At 37.1% G+C, this 21,974-nt stretch overlaps 1 protein-coding gene across 4 annotated transcripts in view; it reads left to right on the forward strand.

Annotated features, from left to right (window-relative positions):
• PPP2R5C (protein phosphatase 2 regulatory subunit B'gamma) overlaps window positions 1–21,974 on the forward strand; it is an 81,556-nt gene that overhangs the window by 31,942 nt on the left and 27,640 nt on the right. For all 4 annotated transcript variants that reach the window (XM_084287284.1, XM_084287285.1, XM_084287287.1 and 1 more), the window contains one exon: window positions 17,940–18,139. In XM_084287284.1, coding sequence (XP_084143410.1) covers window positions 17,940–18,139 — 200 coding nt within the window. The remainder of the gene's footprint in view (window positions 1–17,939; window positions 18,140–21,974) is intronic.

A 21,974-nucleotide genomic window follows, 5' to 3' on the forward strand; every position in this document is an offset into this window, starting at 1 on the left:
TCCATCCATCCATACAAGTTAATTCTTTCGTATGCACCTCGTCTCACAAGCTGCTCCAATTTAACCAGTACTGATTTGGGCCCAAAATGAATCCTAACAGAACTATATATTCAAAATGAATAGGAGCTAAAGTGAGCTGATAGCTCTAAAGCCTAATGACGTAGGTTTACTGTTTGTTCTAATCCATGCAGCTTTTACAGTTGTCCTCTTACATCATCTGTTGAAGCATGGGTTGAATTTTCTAGTAGAAGTGCTTTTCTTTGCAGCTGTAAGTGCTAGAATTTTAACTTACAAAAAGGCTTCCCCACTAAAAAGTAAATCTGCTTTAGGACAAATTTCATACAGTGTTTAAAGTAAAAGTTTGAGATTGTGTATTGTATTTTATTTTACCCTTACATTGGAGGGTAAAATACTCTATATGGTCTTAATCTTATTTGGGGTGAGTGGGGAAAAAGGATAGGGATTTTTGTAGAGCAGACTATCAGGAATTACTTGAAAATAAAAATTGCAATCTTGCTTTTAAAATTAATTCTAATACACTTTCTATACCTGGATTACAAGGAGTATGTAAAGTTTGCAGAATTAAAAAGTCTGGTCTGGCAAGAGGTGGAAGCTTGCTCCTCTTCTTCCTCCCCCTCCTGAACTGCAGACAGCTTTATTGTCTGGATTATTTGTAGCTTTGCCAAAGCACCACAGTTGGGAAAATAGATGCAGGTGTTTTTAAAAAGTGATGTTTAGAACCTTGTGAATAGGAAATAAGGGTGTCAACATCTTACTGTCTCCTGCTGCTGTCTCTGGAGGAACAATGGGGATTTGTAGGATAGGAGGTGTCAGGGCCCTGAATACCCCAGCTGGTGCTCAAGATCAGCTCTTCAATATGGCTGTCACAGAGAGGGCTGTGAGAAGCCTTGTTGGGGTTCCCCCTTTGCTCAGGAGCTGTCTTTAGGCTCAGGCCCTTGGCCTTGGTCACCACCTCATCCAGGCTGCAGCCATGTCTTGGGCTGTGTGCCTTGCCTTTCAGGGTCCTGATGTTTTAACCACCTTGTTTGGCTTGCCTCTTCACTGTGGACATGTTCCACAACCACTGGACTGTTGGCTGACCCTGATCACTGTCACTAGACCTGCTCTCCTTTTCTGGTTTGGGTACAGTGAGACTCTGCCCTTTGTCACAATTATAGACTGCTGGCAGTTGTCCAAGACCAATGTGTAGAAATCAGGTCTGCGGAAGATGACTTTGGACCCATTGCTGGAAAACACCAAGCACCAGAAGAGCCCAGTCCACGGTGAAGGCAAGTGGCACACAGCCATTAGTGTGTTATCTGCTTGTGCTGACAGCGCTGGCTCAGGAAGAGTGTTTGGCTACTGGGGTAGTGAGCCCTTGGTCATTCCACCCACACCAGGCTTTCCAGGAGGCCCAAGTCATGCTGCTGCGGCTGCATTGATCATCCTAGAGTACAGAGCACATAATGGTCAGCTCGACTGCTTGGCTTTAGTGATCGCAGTGAACCGAAAGCTTACCTTGCAAGCTTAAAGAGAATCAGTTTCAATTTGAGCAGCTGTTATGGCTACGAAATAGCTGTTGTGGTTTGTGGTCCTCAGTATAGAGGCTTGTGTGTGTGTGTGCAGTTGGCTGTGAAACAAGCGAAGATGGAGTAGGTGAAGCAACTGGTTGTGGGGTATCTGCATGGAGAGTTCCTGTAGGATCCTTGTGTGGAGGTCACTAGCTATGAACGTAAGGATAGCAGAGAAGAGGGTTATTGAGTATTGCAAATGTAAGATTTTTACAGCAAAGAGGGAAGCAGAGCAGGATGGTTTTTCAAAATGCTTCTTTCTCCTTATGGAGCCCTTCTGGCAGCGAAACCCCTAGGGTGACGGGAGTGCACTCAGGGCCCTGATCCAAGTAACTGAGATGAGGCCTGGGGGAAGGAATCAGGACCTTCTGATTTCCATCTCAGTGCTTCCAGCAAAGAAAGCTGCTGTAAAAGCAGCATGGATTACAACAAACTGTTAACATTTGTCACTAGGCTTCAGTTACCAGTTCGTGTTTACTGTGGTGAGTTGTCTTGCAGGAAGCTGTAGCTGTAGGACAGAGTGCAGTTAGAAAATGATCTTGATCCTTTGTGTAGGCAGATTATAAAGGGCTACATGTATTCGTTTGGAGAGGGTATGCTTTTCATTAGGAATGCAGTTGACTGCTCTTAGCCTGAAAACCAGTGTTTTCATGTAGTCAAGACAGATATTCAGATATTTGAACAAAATATTGGTAGAACTCTGCTCTGGTCTGCATTGCCAGAATTAACAGAGTATAGAAGTTAGTTTGGCAGTCTAGTTGCTTAGTGGAATTGGTAATGTTGCCTGTTCATGCTTTTCCAAAATGATTTGCACGGTACTTTGCAAGATGTGGTAAAAGTTGTGTGGGAAGGAGGATGAGAACGCCCTGACCCTGTGTCAGCTCCCACCGGTGCTTCCTGTAGGCTGTGACCTGTTTGAAATACCTCATTGTTTGCTGTCCTCTGCCTTCCAGAGTAGCAAAAATTTTTGATGCTCAACTTTGTAATTATTTAACTTAATTTGGATTTTATGAAAGTTTGTGGGGTTGTTTTTTTGTAGTGGTAACTGCCTGTTCTTGTCATGTGCTTCCTGTAATCCTCAGCAAGGGACCGTGGAAGCTAGTTTATATTCCATATCCATGTAGTGCTCTTCTGCAGGGTATGACTAAAAATGGCAGTGGTAACATTCTTGTCATGTATATATCTGAGAATCTGGATAGAAATTTTGCATTCTTAGAAAAGCTTGGTAAAAGCTGATGGTTCTGTTGTGTTGGGTACCAACACAGCATCAAGCACCTCCCAGTAATGCTGGTTTCTCTGAGCTTGGGCCACCTTAGATAACCTTTCAGCTCCAGATCAAATCAAAACTAATGCCAGGTTCTTAAAGAAACCAAGTGCTCTCCAGCTATTGTAAGATGCATTTCCACTTTGTGTTTTCATTCTTGATTATGAAAGGTCAAGTCCCTTTGACAATGAGTAAACAGAGGGAGCAGCTTTTAAGAGAGCTACATGATGCATTTAAACCTAAGTACGTGATTTTTCTTAAAGGAGAAAAGCTCACTCGGTGCTTTCATTTTAAAAGAACCCAAAGAACCCAGCATGTTTCTTTTTCTTGAAAAATAATTGTCTTGTAGATATTTCTGTTTAATAGTACTTGCTGAAAATCACGAAGGCTTTTACTTCATGGGATTTTTTTCTGAGCTTAAAAAAAAAAAAAATCAATTTTGTAATTAATTAAATGGAAGTGGAGGCCAAAGCTCACACTTCAGCAGTAATGCAGACCAAATTCAGCATGCAGAGCAGCAGCCATTAATCTGACAATGCACAAAAGGAGGCTGAGAACTGGGTTTGCTGGCCCGAGAAAGGAAAGGCTAAGGGGAGATGTTTCAGCTGATGGCACGGTATGGAGAACAGAGACAGACGCTTCTCAGAGGTGCACAGTGCCTGAAGAGAGATGACTGATACAAGATGCAATGCAAGAAATTGCAACTGAATGCAAGGAGAAAAAATTTTCACTGTGAAAGTATTCAAACATGGGAACAGGATTCCAAAAGGGGCTGTGAAATCTCTGCTTGGAGATGATGAAAACTTGAGTGGGCAACATGAGCAGCTTTGCTTACGTAGTTCACCTTGCTTTGAGCGAGGAATTAGCGACCATCTCACTTCTGCTGGTCTTTTGATAAATTATACTATGATCCTGCAGTTCTTTGTTGCATGGAAGGCAAAAAATGACTGCCCTTTCTGTCACTTTAAAAAATAACAATAAGAATAAATTTTAATCTACTTCTTAAAATTCAAGGAGCAATATTCTATGCTTCTGGTTGCTGTTTTTTCCCCTTTGGTTACTCAAGTAGACTTTTTAATGCATGTAGTGCCAAAATGCCTATTAGTACTTTTACATCTGTGGTAACCCTGAAGCTAGTGTACTACTTTCATGAAAACTGTTACGGTGTTTTAAATGATTCTCACTGTTTTTGTGAACTGTTAAAGATAGGGTAAATGGAGCTGCATGCAGTATTAAAAATATTGGCACACAAAAACAATGTTTTGTTACTTTCTTAATGCTCTTTTAGCAGCTCAGCAGTAGTCAAAAATTGTTTGGCAGGTATGTGTTTTTAGAGAACATCCATAACTAAAATATCTTTTGAGTAAGCTAGAACTCATAAATGTATGCAGTCAGCTGGTTCACCCACATTTCTTCACATTTATCCACTTTTGGAAATATGTAATAAATGGAATTCATTTGCTCAGTACTGTGAAATCTTTCTGTAGCTCTCTTTAACAGGCTTAAAAGTGACAATGAATATTCCATTAACAAACTGTGTGACCTCACTATTAATATTCTGTGTTGTTTATGAAAATGTTGAACAGGGTAACATCTACCACAGATCCTAACAACATGTTTTTGGTAATCTTCCTGCATTAGAAAAACATTGTTAAAAGGTGTGTGGTGTTTTGTTTTTTTTTTAAATTCCCGAGATAACCATCACCTACTTTATAATCCTTTCCAACAACTTGATAAATCTTAAGCGTAATTTCCTTTACATGTGATCACTTTTTTATTAATGCTTTATTAGTCTGATACTGGGCCGTATTGATTATGAAGTCATATGTAGAAATCTCAATGTCACCTTTCATGCTATTTTTTTCTGGTGTTAGTGTATCCTGCTGTGGGAAATGAAAGTGTTTTATTCCCAGTGATTTCCTGCACAATGGTAATTTTTACCTCTATACAAGTCTTGCATTTTCCATACAAGTAGGTATTTTTAAGGATGATAAATGAACTTAACTGGTTTGAGCATGCATGTTTGCTTGACCGTTAATTTCCTTTAATCTTTCAACACAATTAAATGTAGTAAACATTTAAGGTACGGTGAGTCGCTCAGTGGTGAGTAGTATCTTCCTGAGAAGGAAGTTGCAGAGAGTAAACCCCATAATCACTTTCTTCAGAGATGTTCCCATCACATTAATGAACCATACTAATTCCTTTTCAGTTAATTTAAATTATAAATTGACAGCTACTTCTGAAATTGCAGGCATGCTTTTAGTTTGTGGAAATACTCCTGTGCAAGAAGCCTTCAAAACTTTCTTTCCACTGCTAATCCAGTTAATGGGAATTTCCTGTGATCAGCACACATTTTCTGTTCTGTTTGTGGGTTGCAGTTGGTTTTGCATCATGGATGAATCTTAGCTGAGGTATAAAAGAGATGAAAGTACTTGTTCTTCTCCATTAGAGCAAAATGAAATTTGATAATCTGAAGGTATGAGCACTGGCTGCTTGTTTGAAGGTTTTTACCTGTGCCTTCTTACTGAGCCACCCAGACTGTTAATGTTCAGCCTGACTCTTGTTTCCAAAACTTACCTGTATCCTTGCAGTAAGTACTTGGCCAGTGCTGCTCTATAGCCTTACTTAACCACTTGTACATGGAATTGTTAGCTTTGAAAACAACCTCTACCATTCTTTCTGAACCTGGTGCTTCAAAAAGGAGCAACAAGACCATCTTCCCCAGGAATGAGCTGCAGTTCTGTTCTATCTATGAGATCTAAACTGTGAAATGTATATGTAAGAATTTCATCAATTAATATTAGATAATTATCTAAATTATCAGAGTGCTGATATTTCATACAAATGACTGTTAGAGTATTATTGCCTCTTGTGATGGTTTTGCTGGATATTTAAAGGACATTCGGACATAGCCATAGTACATAGCCAGACACAAACTGATGTGTTTGTGTTTTTTTTAACTGCTGTTTCCTGAAGCAACTCATGGGTAGCATTTGTAATACTTGACCAAGAGCACATTTAAAGGAGGTTTTTATCACACCTGCTGAGTTTAATGTGTTACTGCTTTTACTCTGTATTCTGTACTTCTGCCATTCTTTCTGTATTTTTAAATCTTTGTCTAAATCTTCTAGCCAAACAAAGCATGTATGTATAAATTTGGCTCCTGAAAACAACGAGGATATCAAGTGTTTGTACTGCCTTTAAAATCTTGAAGGGTTCAACTATAAAAAGTCTTTGGAGGGGACTTTTTGTTGAGCTAAAAATTCCATTAAATTAGAGGAAGGTAGTCATCTGGAATTTTTAAGCTGCATTTCTTGAGTCACATTGTAGTTTGTATTCCCTTCGAAGGAAGCAAAATTGTATCAACATAAAATGCATATTGTCCTCAGTCCTTATTTATACATCAATCACAGAATCACAGAATTTCTAGGTTGGAAGAGACCTCAAGATCATCGAGTCCAACCTCTGACCTAACACTAACAAGTCCTCCACTAAACCATATCACTCAGTTCTACATCTAAACGTCTTTTGAAGACTTCCAGGGATGGTGACTCCACCACTTCCCTGGGCAGCCTGTTCCAATGCCTAACAACCCTTTCGGTAAAGAAGTTAATCAAAATTCTTGTTTGGTGATTTTTTGCTATGACATACACTTAAATTTAAAACTCAACATGGTTTTCAAGAAATGGTTTTATCCCCGTGTCTGTTAAAGGCTTTTAATAATAAATCGTAACTTCTGTAGAGTCAACTAATTCTCTATCAAATACTGCTAGTTACTGAAACCACCGTAAAGCATGTAGATTAAGTGGGTACCAGCAATATTTTTCATTTATAGGTACAGGAATATTTACATCTATGCAAACGAGATGTTCCTCTGCTGGTAATGGCTTTTATGTTCTAACCTTTATGCCTGACCTAAACCACCTATATGACTGAAAGTGCCGTCTTCTCAGGAAACAGAGCCTGTGCTTGGCTTCTGTCCATGTGCTTGTGTTTTAAAAATGACACAGCTGAGTTAAATGATGCTCTGAATGCAAATGAATGCATGATATTTTAAAGTCAAATCTGCACGTGTTTTATTGAATTCCGCTTAATGTGCATACAGGTTGTGCAACACCATTTCTGCTATAATTTGCCAGTTAAGTTTCCTTTTTCAAAGGCACTTAAATTAGGGGCGGGGGGCTGCCTCTGAACTGTTACCAGTAATGGTGGAAGTGACAGTTTTATGTCAGGCTTCAATTTTCTTAATTGCTCTTGTGACTGATACGTGTCTGAATTTTATGAAGTAAACATTTTCCTCATAAGTTCTTTAAAGAAAAGATGAAATATGAAACCAAAAGATGTAAATTTTGAACTTCTCCAGTTATTTGTAGCAGTCTGCTACTTGAAAACTCCTCTCTTTGGAACGGTTTTATGGAAGTTCTTTAATTTGCATTTTTGGATTTGCCAACTGTGTGGTTTGTTTTTCTTTACAAAACCTTTAGAGCCAAATTTTCATATTGCTTTTGTATTTGAAGTGAAAACATAATAATGTCAGCGCTGTTTCAAAGGTGTCCTGTTTTCATTCACATATTGAAAAGAAAACTTGACCAAAAGGATCAAAGCTTGAAATCTCATAAACAGGTTAAGGAAAAACTGTTATCTGTTCTTTGAGGTATAATAAGTTCTTCTTCAAAGATATACTCCAAATGAACTTTAATTAGACTAGTATGTTTCTTCCAACCTCTTCCCAGCACACTATTTTAGCCTTTGCTTCTGTTAGCATATAACCTTCTACAGAAAGTATCTCAAAATCCCAAATCTGATGCAGAGGTGGGTGGTTTTTTGTTTGGTTGGTTTTTGAGGACTGCCTATTGAAGTTATTTGTGTGGTATGAAAAGTTTGGTTTTGTTCTTGTCCCAGTAGAAAATTAATATCTCACTGACCTTTGAATCAGAGTAAACATGTGCTCTCCAAAGTAAAATTTTGAGCATGGACTTTACTGCTTAATTCTTCTCACTCCCTCTGATTGGAAAGTGAGTATTCATTAATGTAGCTTAAGGGATAATGAATGCTAAAGCTTATTTTAAATAGAAGAAATTAAAATCAACTGCTTTCATTGTTCATTAAATCTTCTGTTTAAAAAGAAGATAGTAACTAAAAATAGCCTTAATACTTAGTTTGGGAAATCTGCTGGGAGTTAGGTGATGTTCATAAATATGACCAGGATTTTTGGACATGGAGTAGTGGGTCAGCCTAGGATTCATAGCTAAGAAAGCCAAACTATTTTTGCCTTTTGTGGGAGGCTCTGATTTGAGTGTGTTACCTAAAGAAATGGTCCACTCTTTCTGCTGTGGGAGAGTGGCAGAAATGTGGTACATGTTATCAGCAGAACGTCAGCCTTTCTGGCAGCAAAGCAATGTACTCCTTTTGGGATGCTGTTGCTAATAGGTACGAGCTCTGTTCTGACCAGAATCCCTTTGCGAGACTGAAGACTAGTCCAACCAGAGCCTAAAGACATCTGTTTGAAGTAAATGCTGTATTTGTCTGAAAACACGTACACAAGGGAAAATAGCATTGGAATATGCATTATCATATGCAGTGATGATTTGTGAATTGAGTTAAATGGAAAATTCTGAAGCACTTCATTCCTGACATAATATGCCTGTATATATTTTGGTTTTAATCTCTATCTGGTTTTGATATACAATCTTAATGCATAATAATATTGAAAGCATGCATTTCAATACCAGTCAATACTATGGTCTTGTTATGTGAGTCAAAACTTCCCTTACTGAAACATGAATTTTATTTCCCAGCAGGGCACTGCTAGTAATTGTTGTTAGTATTTGAAGTAATGGTTGTCAGCGCTTGACGTGGCAAGCATTGGCTGCTAAGCAGGTTACCGACCTAGCTCTAAGGTTACTTTTCCTCTCCCAGGCATCATTGCTATCATGCCAACCACTTCTTTTACCCGAGTTGCATCACACAAGGTTCCCAAATTTCATAGGCATATGGAACTATTGAAGTGTTGCTTATGCCACCAGTGAGGAAGGCTACATACTGAATTGAAAAATAGGATTTTTCAGGAATATACGTGGGGTGGTAATTGCTGTCTGTTGAAAGTTCAGTCAGAACCTCAGTTTGCATGCAGGCTCGGTTACCTTCACTGGTAGAGCCTTTCCTCTGAATAGGAAAACACTTATTCCAAATCCTATTTCTAATTTTGAAAATAATGGAGAATTCAGCTGATTTAGTGTTGTCATCAAGGAAAAATTACAGAAGTGTTTGATTAATTTAAAAATAAATGTTAGCTTCAGTGAGTGCATGCAGCTGTGCCTGTGGTACAACTTAAAGAACTCTTGCCTGAGGGGTTGTGCATTCAGTTTAGGTTGCGTTAGGATGTGAAACACTGAGGGTTTCTTTCTATGGTTTAACCATAGAAAACCGTGGTTCTCTTTTCTTCATGCTTTCTAATCTATTATGTCATCTCTTCCCAAGTCAACACTTGACCCAGTGTTCTTCAGTGAAATCTTGTGATATCTGTTAATAATTATTCTAAATACCATTAAGTTTATGTGTTTTATAATTCAGAAGTATCTAATAGAAAACAAGGGGTAACCCACACGGTTTAGGACATGTAACAGAGCAAGGAGAGGAACAACCATGCTGATAGGCTCTTCAGGAAGTAACCAAGGTACTTTATACACATTTTGGTGGTTGGTTTTGCATTGAATTACGTTTCACACAGATGTGTGACGGCTAATACCATTGGCAAATTACTCACTCGTGAGTGGTATCTGGCTAGAGGTTGGTATAGGGAGCTTTGGTGTGCTTCAGGAAGCTGTTCTGCTTGTAGTATATGGGTAGGCATGATTAGCTTAGATTTATTTCAAGCAAGCATCGGAAGTGGCAGAGTTTGATTCAGTTGTTCATTGTTTTCTTCAATTTTCTTAATATAAAGCATATAAATTACACCACGCACTGGAATTATGTTCTGTAATGTAACTTGAGTCTGGTCTCAGCAGTAGCCTTGACAGCAGTTCTTCGTTTTCTGAGAGACAGTTATATATATTAAAAATATTTGTAGAAAGCTCAAATGCAATTGATGTTGCATATTCTTTTATGTAAAACTCCAGATTATTGTGCCATTGAAAATGGATGCAAAGTTACTTGTATCTTTTGAAGCACATAGTAAAACTGGGAAATAGAGGATTTTTCATTTTTGGTTGCTAGTAGGTACTTTGTGTTCAAAAATGGCTTTTCCTGTCATGTTAACTGTGTGTGTGCCAAAAAGCTCAGAGATCTGTATCTGCTTGGTTCCTGCTTCCCTTGTTAAGACAGTTTTTTCTTCCATTGTCTTTTTGATTTTACTCGCTGTCATTTTTCTCCCTAATTTTCAGGTGGAATTTTTACTTCATTAGGTCAAGCCCATTTCTGCTCGTTTCACTTGTCATTTCCTGTATGAGCATTCCTGTTTTCCTCTTTATGGCACATTGCCTTTCAAGTATTTATGCAGTTATGACTTCTACACTCTATTTCAACATGTTTTAATCTAGTCTAAAAATTCTTAGTTTAGTTAGATTTAAATATATATATATGATCATTTTTTTTATTTTATTTTATTTTTTACTTTTTTTTGGGGGGGTCTAAGAAAGTAGCTGATTTCTGGTAACATTCTTTTTAAAAGAAAAGCTTAGATATAGGGTGGTTTTGGTTCACTTGAAGAATTATTACATAATGTAGTAAGTCATTGTGTGCCTCTGATCCACTTTTCCCATCATTAGTTATGATGTACACCTGGAAAAGATGTTAGTGGAAGTCATTTGTGTCTCAGCTTGTTTAAATACTTTAAAAAATAAAAAATAAAATTAAAAAAATAGTGCCATAGAGTGGAGAATGACAACAATTTTTTTTATTTTTTTTACTTCCTTGCTGGTTGAAGTCCTTAATCTCCCATTTTTATTTTTGACAGTTAAATGTCATTACATAAAGCTTCTCTATCATCAAACCCACAATTTAATCTTGTAGCTAGGGGATAGCTGCCACCACCAATAGCCTTCTGCATGGGATTCCCCCAAGACTGCAGCTTTCCTAGTGGATTACTGTTGTGAAGCACCTCTCTTGAGCTTCACTCCAGGACTGACAAAACGTGTGCTCAGGACTTTCTGCCTCTCTTCAGCTGTGGGTTATTTTTGCTGTTGCTGTTTAATCAGTCTTACAGTAGTTCATTTAATTCTAGCAGCCTTTAGTTTATTTTTTCTAATATATGCCAAACTGTATTGTTTTAAAAAAAAAAAAAATCTAAATCCGATGAAAAGTCTTTATTTTGAATGAAGAGATTTGTTTATTTAGAAACAATATTTAAAATGCTGTGTACATTTCTATGTAATGATTTCTAACGTCTTGTTCCTCCTGCCTCCCCCCACCCCATTTCCCTGTTGTGAGTTTAAGACTAGTTTCATACACAAGCTGTCAGAGGTGGAATAACTTCTTTCACTTAAATAGAGTAGCAGTTAAACCCAGACCGCAGATCAGCAGAGAAGCAAAGTCAGCTCTATTGCTTTGCTGAAAAAATAAAGCTGAATTTCCAATACTAGCTAGAACCTTTGTTTTCTGAAAACAAAACTTAAGTAAAACCACTTGAATGTGCAGAAATTTGAACTACTTGAAAGTGAAATCAAATGCAGCTTGCTTTTCAATTTTAGATAGAAAATATGCCACATAGGATTTCAAGCATCATTTTTAAACTTTATTTACTATCAATATGTAGGGAAATATTTATCATGTTTTGTGTGCTTTTGTCTCATTCAGGCACATTACAGAATGTGAAACAATAAGTAGGAGCAGTGTAGTTTCTCCAAAAACTGCAAATCCAAACCAAAAGCTCTTATTTCCAATTACAAATGCCTGTTACCTGGAGCACAGCCAAAAGGTACGGCTGGCAGCAGTTCAGTTCCTTGAAGGCAAAAAGGAGTGGGCATAGCCAGTATTTACAGCTGATTCTCCTTTCTCTCTGGGATTGCTGCTGAGAACAGTGGTGCTGCATAAAGGCAGCTGATCCAAAAGAGGGTCATGCTTTAAAGTTGCAGTTTGCTGTATGAGTACTAATAGAGGCTGGATGCATCCATCTGCTAGTCTCAGCTCGCCATCGAATTGGCTTTGAACACCACAATTTTGCTATGATATTAGGTGTTTAGGCAATTAAAACATTTCGTTGTCTGTCCTGCAGAAGCTGTAAGTATCTTTAGAGCGTTTTTAATTATTGACCAGGAATTTTTGGAGAATCATAGGCTTTGTTCTAGGCCAGGCTGAAAGTTCATCTAACCTGCAGCATCCTGTTTCTGACAGGAAATGCATTGTTTCAAGAGAAAGGAGAAGAAAAAAAAAGGCTGAGAACTTCTCAGTTGGAATGTATTTGAGTAATAATAATATAATAAATGGTAAATGGAGAAGGACCTCAAACTTGAAAGGAGAAGGAGCTGTGATAAAGACTCAGCTGCAGTTCTTTTGGAAAAAGTCTGCATTCTTTTATGACACTACTTCACTTACATGTGAATCCCATTATCTTCAATACTGAGACAGAGTAGAATTTGCTTTTCTGTGCCACTTAAGAGAGCATGATATATAAAAATACAGAGTCTAATACAAGCACTGTGTGTCTTCCCATGGGAGTTCCTGTGGCTTTGATCACAGTGGGCACTTTTCTTGTTTTAAGCATTTCTTTTGGAGGGGGAAAAAAGCTACAGGATCAATAGTGTTCCAGATAAAACAATACAAACAGCAATATTTTATGTATTTTTTCTATCCAATGTATGCATAACAATACCTTGTTTCAAGTAATCTGCAGCCATACTCCCACTCCCAGGGTTGCTAGTTATTGTATAAAGTGTATTGCGTACTGTATGTAATTATAGTAATTTCTTGTATTCCTTAAGTGTATTTTAAAGTACTGCTAGATGTAATAGCATTAATTAAACTTTCCATGTGTGAACTGGAAGATTTTCTCCCCACCCCCTTATTTCCACTATCTTCTATTAGGGTAGAATACTGTTATCTGGGAGAGTTTTGTCTCTAAGTACTGTTAATTACTTTTGTTATATTTTCAATAAAATAATTTCATTAAAATCTGCTGAAGAAAATCAGCAACTGTGGTGAGTTGGTCAAATAATAGAAATGCAAGAAAAATTAAGTTCTGTAACCTAAGGAAGCAAAACTGATACCTCTGCTGAGCCTTCACAAACAAGCAAGTGCTCACACAGCTACAACGAATGGTATCTCTTCTATGTATTTTCTGCAAGTTCTCAGCTATGATTCCTTTTTTTGCTTTTAAAATGATGTAGTGAGTCTTACTGACCACAAATTATATTTTGTGGTAGCAACTGTATTGTTCTTCCTGTCAGACCATGACCTGAACATTTTCAACTTGTAGCTTTATTGCAGCGGCAATCTGTACGTGAAAACAGCTGTTTTGTATGACATTGCTGAGTCGCCTGCTTACCCTGCCTGCCTTTGTCCTGCCCTCAGAAGCTGGTAAACACTGTTGTCATAGAAAAAAGGTCTATTTTTCTCTGGAAAAGGTAGAGAGTGAGTCAGTCATGGGCACCAGGTGATAACACAAAATACAAAACTTGAAAGGTGACTTTTATATTTGACTGAAAAAGTTACCCAGAGAATGGTACGTTCTCTAAAGTCCTACAATGCAAACGTGTGATGTAGTATTGCTGATATGTCTGGGCACTTAGAAACTGAACTGTAATGTTTTCTGGTTTTGTTTCTTTTTCTATTTCTATTTTTCTTAAGTGAGGCAAAAACTTTGTTCTATTGTGAAAGCAAGGAAATCATCTGTGTTCTGCTAAGATACTTAAGCAAATTCTGTAAGTATTGAATATGTGATATAAATAGCAAAGGGAGAGTTTTTAAGCATTACTCAGTGAATAGCACCAAAAGTCAATTTGGGGATAAGGAGTACCTTTAAATAACCACAGCCTTCTCAGTCATTGAGGGATGGAGCACCAGAGCTGCTCAATTACAAAAAAAAAAAAAAAAAAATTCATACCTAGTAACATGGTCTTCAAGTATGTCAGTTAGCTTAAGCAATTAGAAGTCAGAGATTACAATTAATTGTAGTGGAAGATGATGTAGAAGTTGTCACGCAGTGAACAGAAAGCATGCAGCCAGATAGTCCCTGGCATGTGTCTAAGGATAAATGACTTGTTGGGGCATCTCATAATTAAACAGGTGCACGTACATTCTCTGTACAAAAATTCTGGTCTATCCAGTCAGCTGCTTGGCCACCTTCACTAATCTCTGTCATCCTGAAATCATCCTTTCAAACCTTAATTGTAGGAATGATCTTGACTTGATGGCAAGTACTCCAGGCAAGCACCATGAGAGAATTGAGGTCCAGACATTTTAAACCTGTTGATGAACACTTAGAAGGCTGGGAAGGGACATGACAAACAATTCCTTACAAATATGTGAGGTTCTCAGTCTGTAGAAAGACCATCTCTCACTTCACTGAGCAATAATTATTAAACTTGAAATATTTAAACCAATTCATAAGTGGTGATGCAGGTGGCTTGCTTTGTGAGGGTGTTCCTGGACCTTCGTAGTTGTCAGCCTTTAATTTCAGAGATTAGTACTAATTATAGCTATAATGCCTCCTCTCCTTCCAGGTTGGTGTACTGGAAATCATTGTAATTGTATGTCCATTACTTGTGTGATTAAGGTCTCTGGATTTTGTGTAGTATACGTGTCCAGCACAGTATCCCTAAGTGAGATCATGTTGTTATGCTTCAGGCGGAACCACTTTCCATTTTACAGTTAATTGGGAAAAGGTAACCACTCTAACCACTTTGTACAAACAAGACTTTTTACATTTAGGTCGTAAATTTACCTGGCTTCCAGCATGCAAACAATTCCATTAAATACTCTTTCCAGGAGAAATTATTCATTAGTTATAGTTTTTAATATAAATAGACAAAAGCATATGTATTCAGATGCAATTTGTGTGGCTTAAAGTAGTTACAAATTGTTCACAACACTGGACAGGATTTTTAATTTGCTGGGAAATTTGTTGGCATTTGTCATTTAGCACCTTCTTCCTAATTCTTGAACTCTTCATTATCCAAGGTGCCTTAATGACACTGAAGTCTAACCAATAACGGCTTCTTTTGTGTACAGTTTTTTGTTGTTCTGTATCTTCTTTGGAGCTCTTCCGCTATGTTTTTTTCTTCTGCGGTTGATTAGTGTCTGTAGCTTTTTTATTTATTTATTTATTTTTAGACCAAATATATCATGCAGGTTTATTAAAGCAAAAGTACTTTTGAGAGCAACTTCTTTTGGAGAGGAAAGAACCACTCCAGTTTGCTATCTTGACGATACATCTGTCAAGCATTTAAAGAAGAGCTACTCGCTATATTAACTAATCAGCTGGGCTGGTATGTCAGGCAGTTTATTACATTACGTGTTCATCTGTTAGGCTGTGTGTGTTTATATTCAGTAGTACCACTTGAAATGCTTTGTCTGGTGATGGTTCTTACTGCTTGTGTTTAAGAAAGTTTTTGCATTTTATGGTGCGCTAAGGAAAAAGACAAGCCATCAGCTGGAGGAAGTCAAAGCAAACTGCAGGCATTTTTACGAAGGCAATCTAGACTTTTATCAGGCTATAAATGGCTTAGTTGTTCATAGCTAACAATAAAAAAAATTGTCATGCAAAAATATTAAACGTATTATGGTGCTAATTTATGCAGGCTTTCTGTGGTATATTCTCATTTCTTGTCTGGAACTTAATGCTGTGGTTATGTGGCCATTTTAATTGGCATAGATATTTTTTTGCTGCTGCCAAAATATGGTACTGTTCTCTTTACATCTGGCCAGTTACTTAAATATTCCCAATTTACTGGAAGTTAAGGTGCTGATCCTGAAAGCGTTTGCTGTGTATAATAAACTATAATGTCTCATACATTGATCATCTTAATTGCTCATGGGGTTGCTTAGGCAAAAAGCAAAGCACATGGGGAATTTTGTGGCATCACAGCTAAACCTTGTAGAATTTCAGAGGCATTACTTTTTGTTTCATAACTGTTGAAACGTTAGATGTAAGAGATATTTTAAGTTGTCACCATATGAATATTTATAAATAGCAGTCTAGTGTTAGTTCTTTCTTAACAGTAACCTAAATTTAAACTTCTACATCTAAATTTGGACACAGTGATTTAGGCTTGCTTCAGATTATAACTGGTGGGTTTGTGTTGATATGAGTGTATTTTTACATTTTTGAAGGTGCGTTATTTTGGAAAGTACTGATGGCAAAAGTAGTGCTGGCTTTCTTTCTCATCAGTTCTCTGTACGTCTGAACTGTACAATCTAATTTTACTTCATATACAAGCATTAAATTAATTTTTGAGGATCATCAGGGTGGATTAAGGTGTAAAAAGCCCAGGAATTAGACTTCAGAGTTTTAAGAGAACCTAGGTATCCTTGTCAAACAGCAAAAATGCCACTGCACAAAGCACTGTATAAAGGAAAGGCATGTGTAAATTGATAGAAGTGTTACAGGCAGAATTAGAGTTACCAAAAGAAGTATTTTGAAAAGGTACCACAGAAGAAAGAAATTCAATTAAGTAGATTTGTACACACTTGAGGCACTTTAAATGTGAGGAGCAGTAAAACAAAGCACGAGCAAGCTTGCTCAGAAACGTTATGAATAGATAGACTAGCTTCACAGGTCAAAGATCCTCTAGAAAAGAGGAAAGGGGAGGGGTAAAAATGGGCAGAAGGGGGGCACTGGGAGACTTGAAAGGAAGATGGGCAGAAATGTTAGTGTTCCTATTACTGTCTATTCGTACCAGCTATACTTGAGTGATGATTAAACAATCAGTAAATATCAAACCAACTATTTACTCATTTTGATTCGAAAATTTACTGGCCTTTTTTTTTCATGTTTTATATTCACCTTGGTGAGAGCTGACAGTGTTATTTTCTTGTGTGTTATTTGTATTTTATTTGTATGTATATAAATACATATGTATACATGTTTGAAGGGATTCAAGACACGGACTCCAGATCACTCTTGAACAGAAGGCATTTATTGCCCTTTTTCACTACTACATATACTTTCCCCGTAGCCCCACGCACTGTCCACATGCCCAAATCTGTCATACAACTGGGTAGAGACCCTCAGACCCGCGCCTCGAGCCAGCCAGCAGTTGGCCACTGCCCAAAGCTCATCTTTAACACTGTAGCCCATTTACTTTATCTCGACCTTTCTCAAATTTTTGTTTCTATTGCTTGTTTCCTCATTATCTCTAATTCGGGGAGGTGTGAAACATCGTGGAGCCTGCAAAATCCTTTCCCACACATGTATATATAAACTCATGACTTATATTTAGTAATTGTGATCTTTTCTAGAAGACCAGTGTTTAATTTTGCGGTGCTGGCCACAATTAACTGAACAAACTCCTAAAAAAAAAAAAAAAAAAGCTTCAGAAGATTCATAATGCAAGTCTATCTCTTGCATGTGCAAAACATTCAAAGTGATGCTATAAATTGAGCAAATAGTTGAAGATCTACATCTACTCAAATTTCTTTAAGTATTTTTTTTGTGTCAATGAAGTTTTAAAAATAAATAATTGTTCTGTGCCTAGCTAGATGTGGTTACTGCTGTTTATTTCCATGCGTGACGGGAAAAAATTGAATTTGTGAAGTGGTAGATCCCAGGTTTAAAAAGTGACTCTGGCTTAAATATATTGATGAAACCGAAGATTTATCTCTTAATACTCAAAAAGAGTATTTCTACAGATAAAATATTTTGTATGTAAACTGAGCTCTTTGGGGAATTCTTGAGGCATTTTTTCAAGTATGTGTTGTTTTTTTCTGTGCAGCAGCTATTTGCAGTGAAGGCAATCACGCAGCACTTTTGGAGTTCTGTTAATTCATCCTGTCACATACAATGTATTTTACTGGGGTTCATGCTTTGGACCATTATATTCCTCAATTTCTTTGAAGATTTGGGAAGTTTGCTTTTAGTCTTAAACACTGCAGTACCTGTGTCTCAGGGAAATAAAAATGAGGAAAAAGTAAAATCTGCTAAATTATAACCAATTATTTTTACTTTTCAGATGTTCCTCCTGCTGATCAAGAAAAGCTTTTTATCCAGAAGTTACGACAATGTTGTGTACTTTTTGACTTTGTTTCTGATCCACTAAGTGACCTAAAGTGGAAGGAAGTAAAACGAGCAGCTTTAAGTGAAATGGTAGAATATATCACACACAATCGCAATGTGATTACAGAACCTATTTACCCTGAAGTAGTACATATGGTAAGTGATGGAACCATTCTGAACTTTTTAAATTCATAATTACTTCTTCAGCTCTGTCAATCTGTCTTAAGAAATACTAGTGAAATCTTCAAAAAGATCAACTATGTTTGCACACTGGCAAAATAGTAATATAATAGGTTTTTAATCCTCTTGCAAGTGTTGACTCTTCTATGTAAGAGAAATTGGATGCATATTTGCAGCAGAAATAAATTATGATTTAAGTTGATAAAAATGAAATCTTTAACAAATAAAAAAAGACCATCCATCCCCTCCCCCCAATCTTTGTTATAATAGGCATTTATTAAAACAGGGTGAGGGTGAAGGGTATAAATAATCTAGTTTTTTAAAGAACGAGTAGATTGCAAAACTGAAAGTTTGAGTGTTTGTTAGAATTAAGATCACTTGTTCAATCTTGACACTTAATCTCATGTAATCACATTCAGTGCCCATGGTTGAAATTTTGGATTTTTTCTGCATTTGGAGCTGAGAATGAGAGTTAGACTTTATTACACTGATGAGGATTTTGCTGGAATAAGTTATATGTACTATTTAGACCTATGTTGTTTCTTCCCTTTCACTATTGAAATCCAAGCCAATTAGACCCACTTCATTTTTTCTGTCCTGTTTAAGTTCAGTCCAGAGGAGGAAGCCATGAAACTGCAGGAGAGTCTTTCTTCCCTCATTGTGGTGACTGTATGCCAGTTGCCTGGGGTAGCAATTGGGCTGAGGACAGAAAAGCATCTTTCCAAGTAGCTAACTACTAAGCTTCCCAAAAAAATGTTGACCACGTGACATGATAGTTATTCCCTCTAACACCCCCTCCCCCTCCCCAAAATACTCAATTGGGTCGAGCTTTCAGGGGGATAAGAAAATTGTACTTCTTTAACATTAGTGTGAACTCAGTCAGATATTGAGGTCCTGCTCCAAATCCGAGACTGTGAAGCAACTTCAGAGGAGATTCTAAAGATTTTTAGTATTAAAGGCGCTACTCTAAAGATTGCTTGCACTGTAAGTGTTCACTAATACAGATTTTTTTTATGAGAACTTCTGAGTATATGAGGATTCTGTACAACTTTAAGTCAAATGTATACAAAACATTGAGGATGGTTAATGATATCATGGGATCATGTCTTTTCATATGTTTTGATAGCCTATTTGTATGTGTTTTTTGCTAATTGATTATTCATTTGAGAATATTTGATACTCATGGAAAAATAATTATGAAAAAATAAGCTTGCTGAGATTTGATTTAGAGAAAAAAATTGAATTCATGGTGATGGCTTGAATATCAGTTTAAGACATTAGTGTTTGCTCTGTGAGGAGTCTTAACTGTCCATAAATTCATAACTTCTGCATTATGAGCCCACATTATCTTCCTCCATCAAAAACCAATGGCAAGGATACATTTAACCAAGGAAAATACATACTTCCTTTGCTTTCAGATGCAACTAATGGTAATACAGTTTGCAATTCTGTCAGTCTAATAAATCTTGGTGCAGAATTTATCTCATCTTAACTACCAGCATTCTGCTATGGGCTCAGAGCATCTGTTTAACAATTCTTTCAGTGAATTTAAAGTGCTTTTTACATGTAAGAATCTAAAGGATATGGGATTTCCTTGTATAAGACTTGTACAGCATTGTGGCAGACACTTTCAGTGGCCGTTGTCAGACCTGGACTAGGATTTTTAGGTTAAATTCAAATAGCAATTTTTTTTAAGGCTGCTAATATTGAAAAGTTTTCTTTCAGTTGTCTATAATGAAACAACTATATTCCTCTTGCAGTATTATGCCTCTTTCAGGCGTGCACATAAAGAGGTGTACTTTTTGGTAAATTCTAGTAGTAGATTTATGTGGATTTTAAGGTAAAATGGCTGTCTTCTTTGTACTTTAAGGGACCTGTCTACGTTAGGACCCATTACACCAACCTTGGGATAATAATCCATCTAGCTCAGCATCCTAGTCTTGTCAGGGATGAGTGTAGAGGCTGCTGGAAAAGATTAAATCTTATTTTTCTTTATCTGAGCTGGTAATTGGTATAGGAGTTAGGACTTTACTGTGCCATTCTGTTTATCTTCACAGCTTGGGGGTTACTCATCTATAGATGACTACATACACGCATAAGTGCGTGTAAGAGCGAGAGAGATTTTTGTTTGCTTTAGTTACTGTACTGTTTAGGCCAAAAGCTTAGGGCAATAAATTTCACAAGTTACCCATTTAATAATAATAAATTATTTGTCCTTTACGGTATCTTTATTTGTTCTTTTGCTCTGATGAGAGCAGTCTTTATAATTCAAGTGATCACGTCATGTTCATGCCCCTCATCCCAACCCTCTGCTTCGTGTTTCAAGTATCTTTGGCAAATGTATAGTTAGATCTTGTCTTTAAGCTATGTTTTGATTTGGTTGCTTAATAATTATTTAACATTAACCATGAGTCTTTTCAAACAATACGAGAGAAACAAGTTTCTTAAATTGATGTAATGTTATTCTCCAGAGGGGGACGTAAGTTTCTTCCCCTTCTTCCTCAAGGACTCCGCTGGTGTCCTTCAGATTCTCTTTACCTTTGTAAGCAAAAATGTGATAGGAAGGGAAATGTTTTTAATACAGACTTGTTTTACAAGTTCTGTTTCTCATGTATATCATAGTAAGATTGGATTGACTATCCCCGAAGCAGGAACTTACATCTCGAAGCTGAAAGACATGTGGACAAATGTCTAAATACACATTGTAAATGTAAATGATAACTTAATAGTTTGGATGAAAAGCATCTGTTGCGGATTCTTGTTTAGTAAAGGGATGTATGCTTTATTTTAGCTTAGGTTTTGAAGAAAACAAGACTTTGAGATTGTTCTGTTGTGCGCTAATTTGTCAGAAACATAAATATTTAAGGCTATTCGTTTGGTAGAAAACTTCTGAGAATTGTTAGCTATGTAGAATATGGACCCATAGGAATGCTGCTTTCCATCTCAGGAAGGGATGGGCAATATCTGTATTGTATCTATTTTAAGAGGGACTATGAAAGTGAACAGTGGTATGAATATTCACTTCCCCAGCTAACCAGTCAGAGGATATTGAGGAGAGCTGAGAGGAAGCTGAGGAAATGCTGAATTTTGAGATCCGGGGTTGTAGTGTTCTGAAAAACAAGTAGATCCAAAGCTTGTGTGAATAAGACTTATTTCTGTAGCCACCAGAATAATTTCCTTGATGATGATATAGTACTTGTGTATAAGAAATCAATGTTTTTGTGAAGCACAAAGACCAATATGACTTTTTAAGTTGGTAATATAAAGGAATTAAGATCTTACTTTATAACTAGGTCATTTCAGCAGCTAAAGCAGTTTTCACTGCTACTCTTCACGTATTATGAAAATGAAATGACATACTCATGCACATGGGGATATATATTATTTTAAGTGTTATTTTGGTGTTACGTGGGTATGTCTTGTTTACTCTGACCTTTGATATGGAATAAGAGTTGATATTGTGAGTAGAAGTGTACTATATGTGGCTCTATTCAGCTGTTAGGATGGCTTTATTCATTAAAATATGGAGGGTGCAGGCTGTCAAATTATAAAGCTCATCATTCAGAGCTGTTCTTGTCAAGCTTCACTTGGGCTGCTCAGCAGAAGGGAGGAGAAAATGTGTGTAATGTTATCTCTGTGATACCTACTTGCTTGAAAATTTTCTCTAGTGTTACACAAAATGGGCCACCAGAAGAGCAGGGTATGTAACAACCATGACAAGCAAACCTGTCTGTGAAGCTGTAAAAATGCAGCTTGTTGGCCTTTTCTTTTGCTGTTCTCCCATCCCCCTGAATGAATTACGTGCTTTGGA

Source organism: Netta rufina, assembly GCF_964035555.1.
Source record: "Netta rufina genome assembly, chromosome: 5".
Classification (NCBI taxonomy): Eukaryota; Metazoa; Chordata; class Aves; order Anseriformes; family Anatidae; genus Netta; species Netta rufina.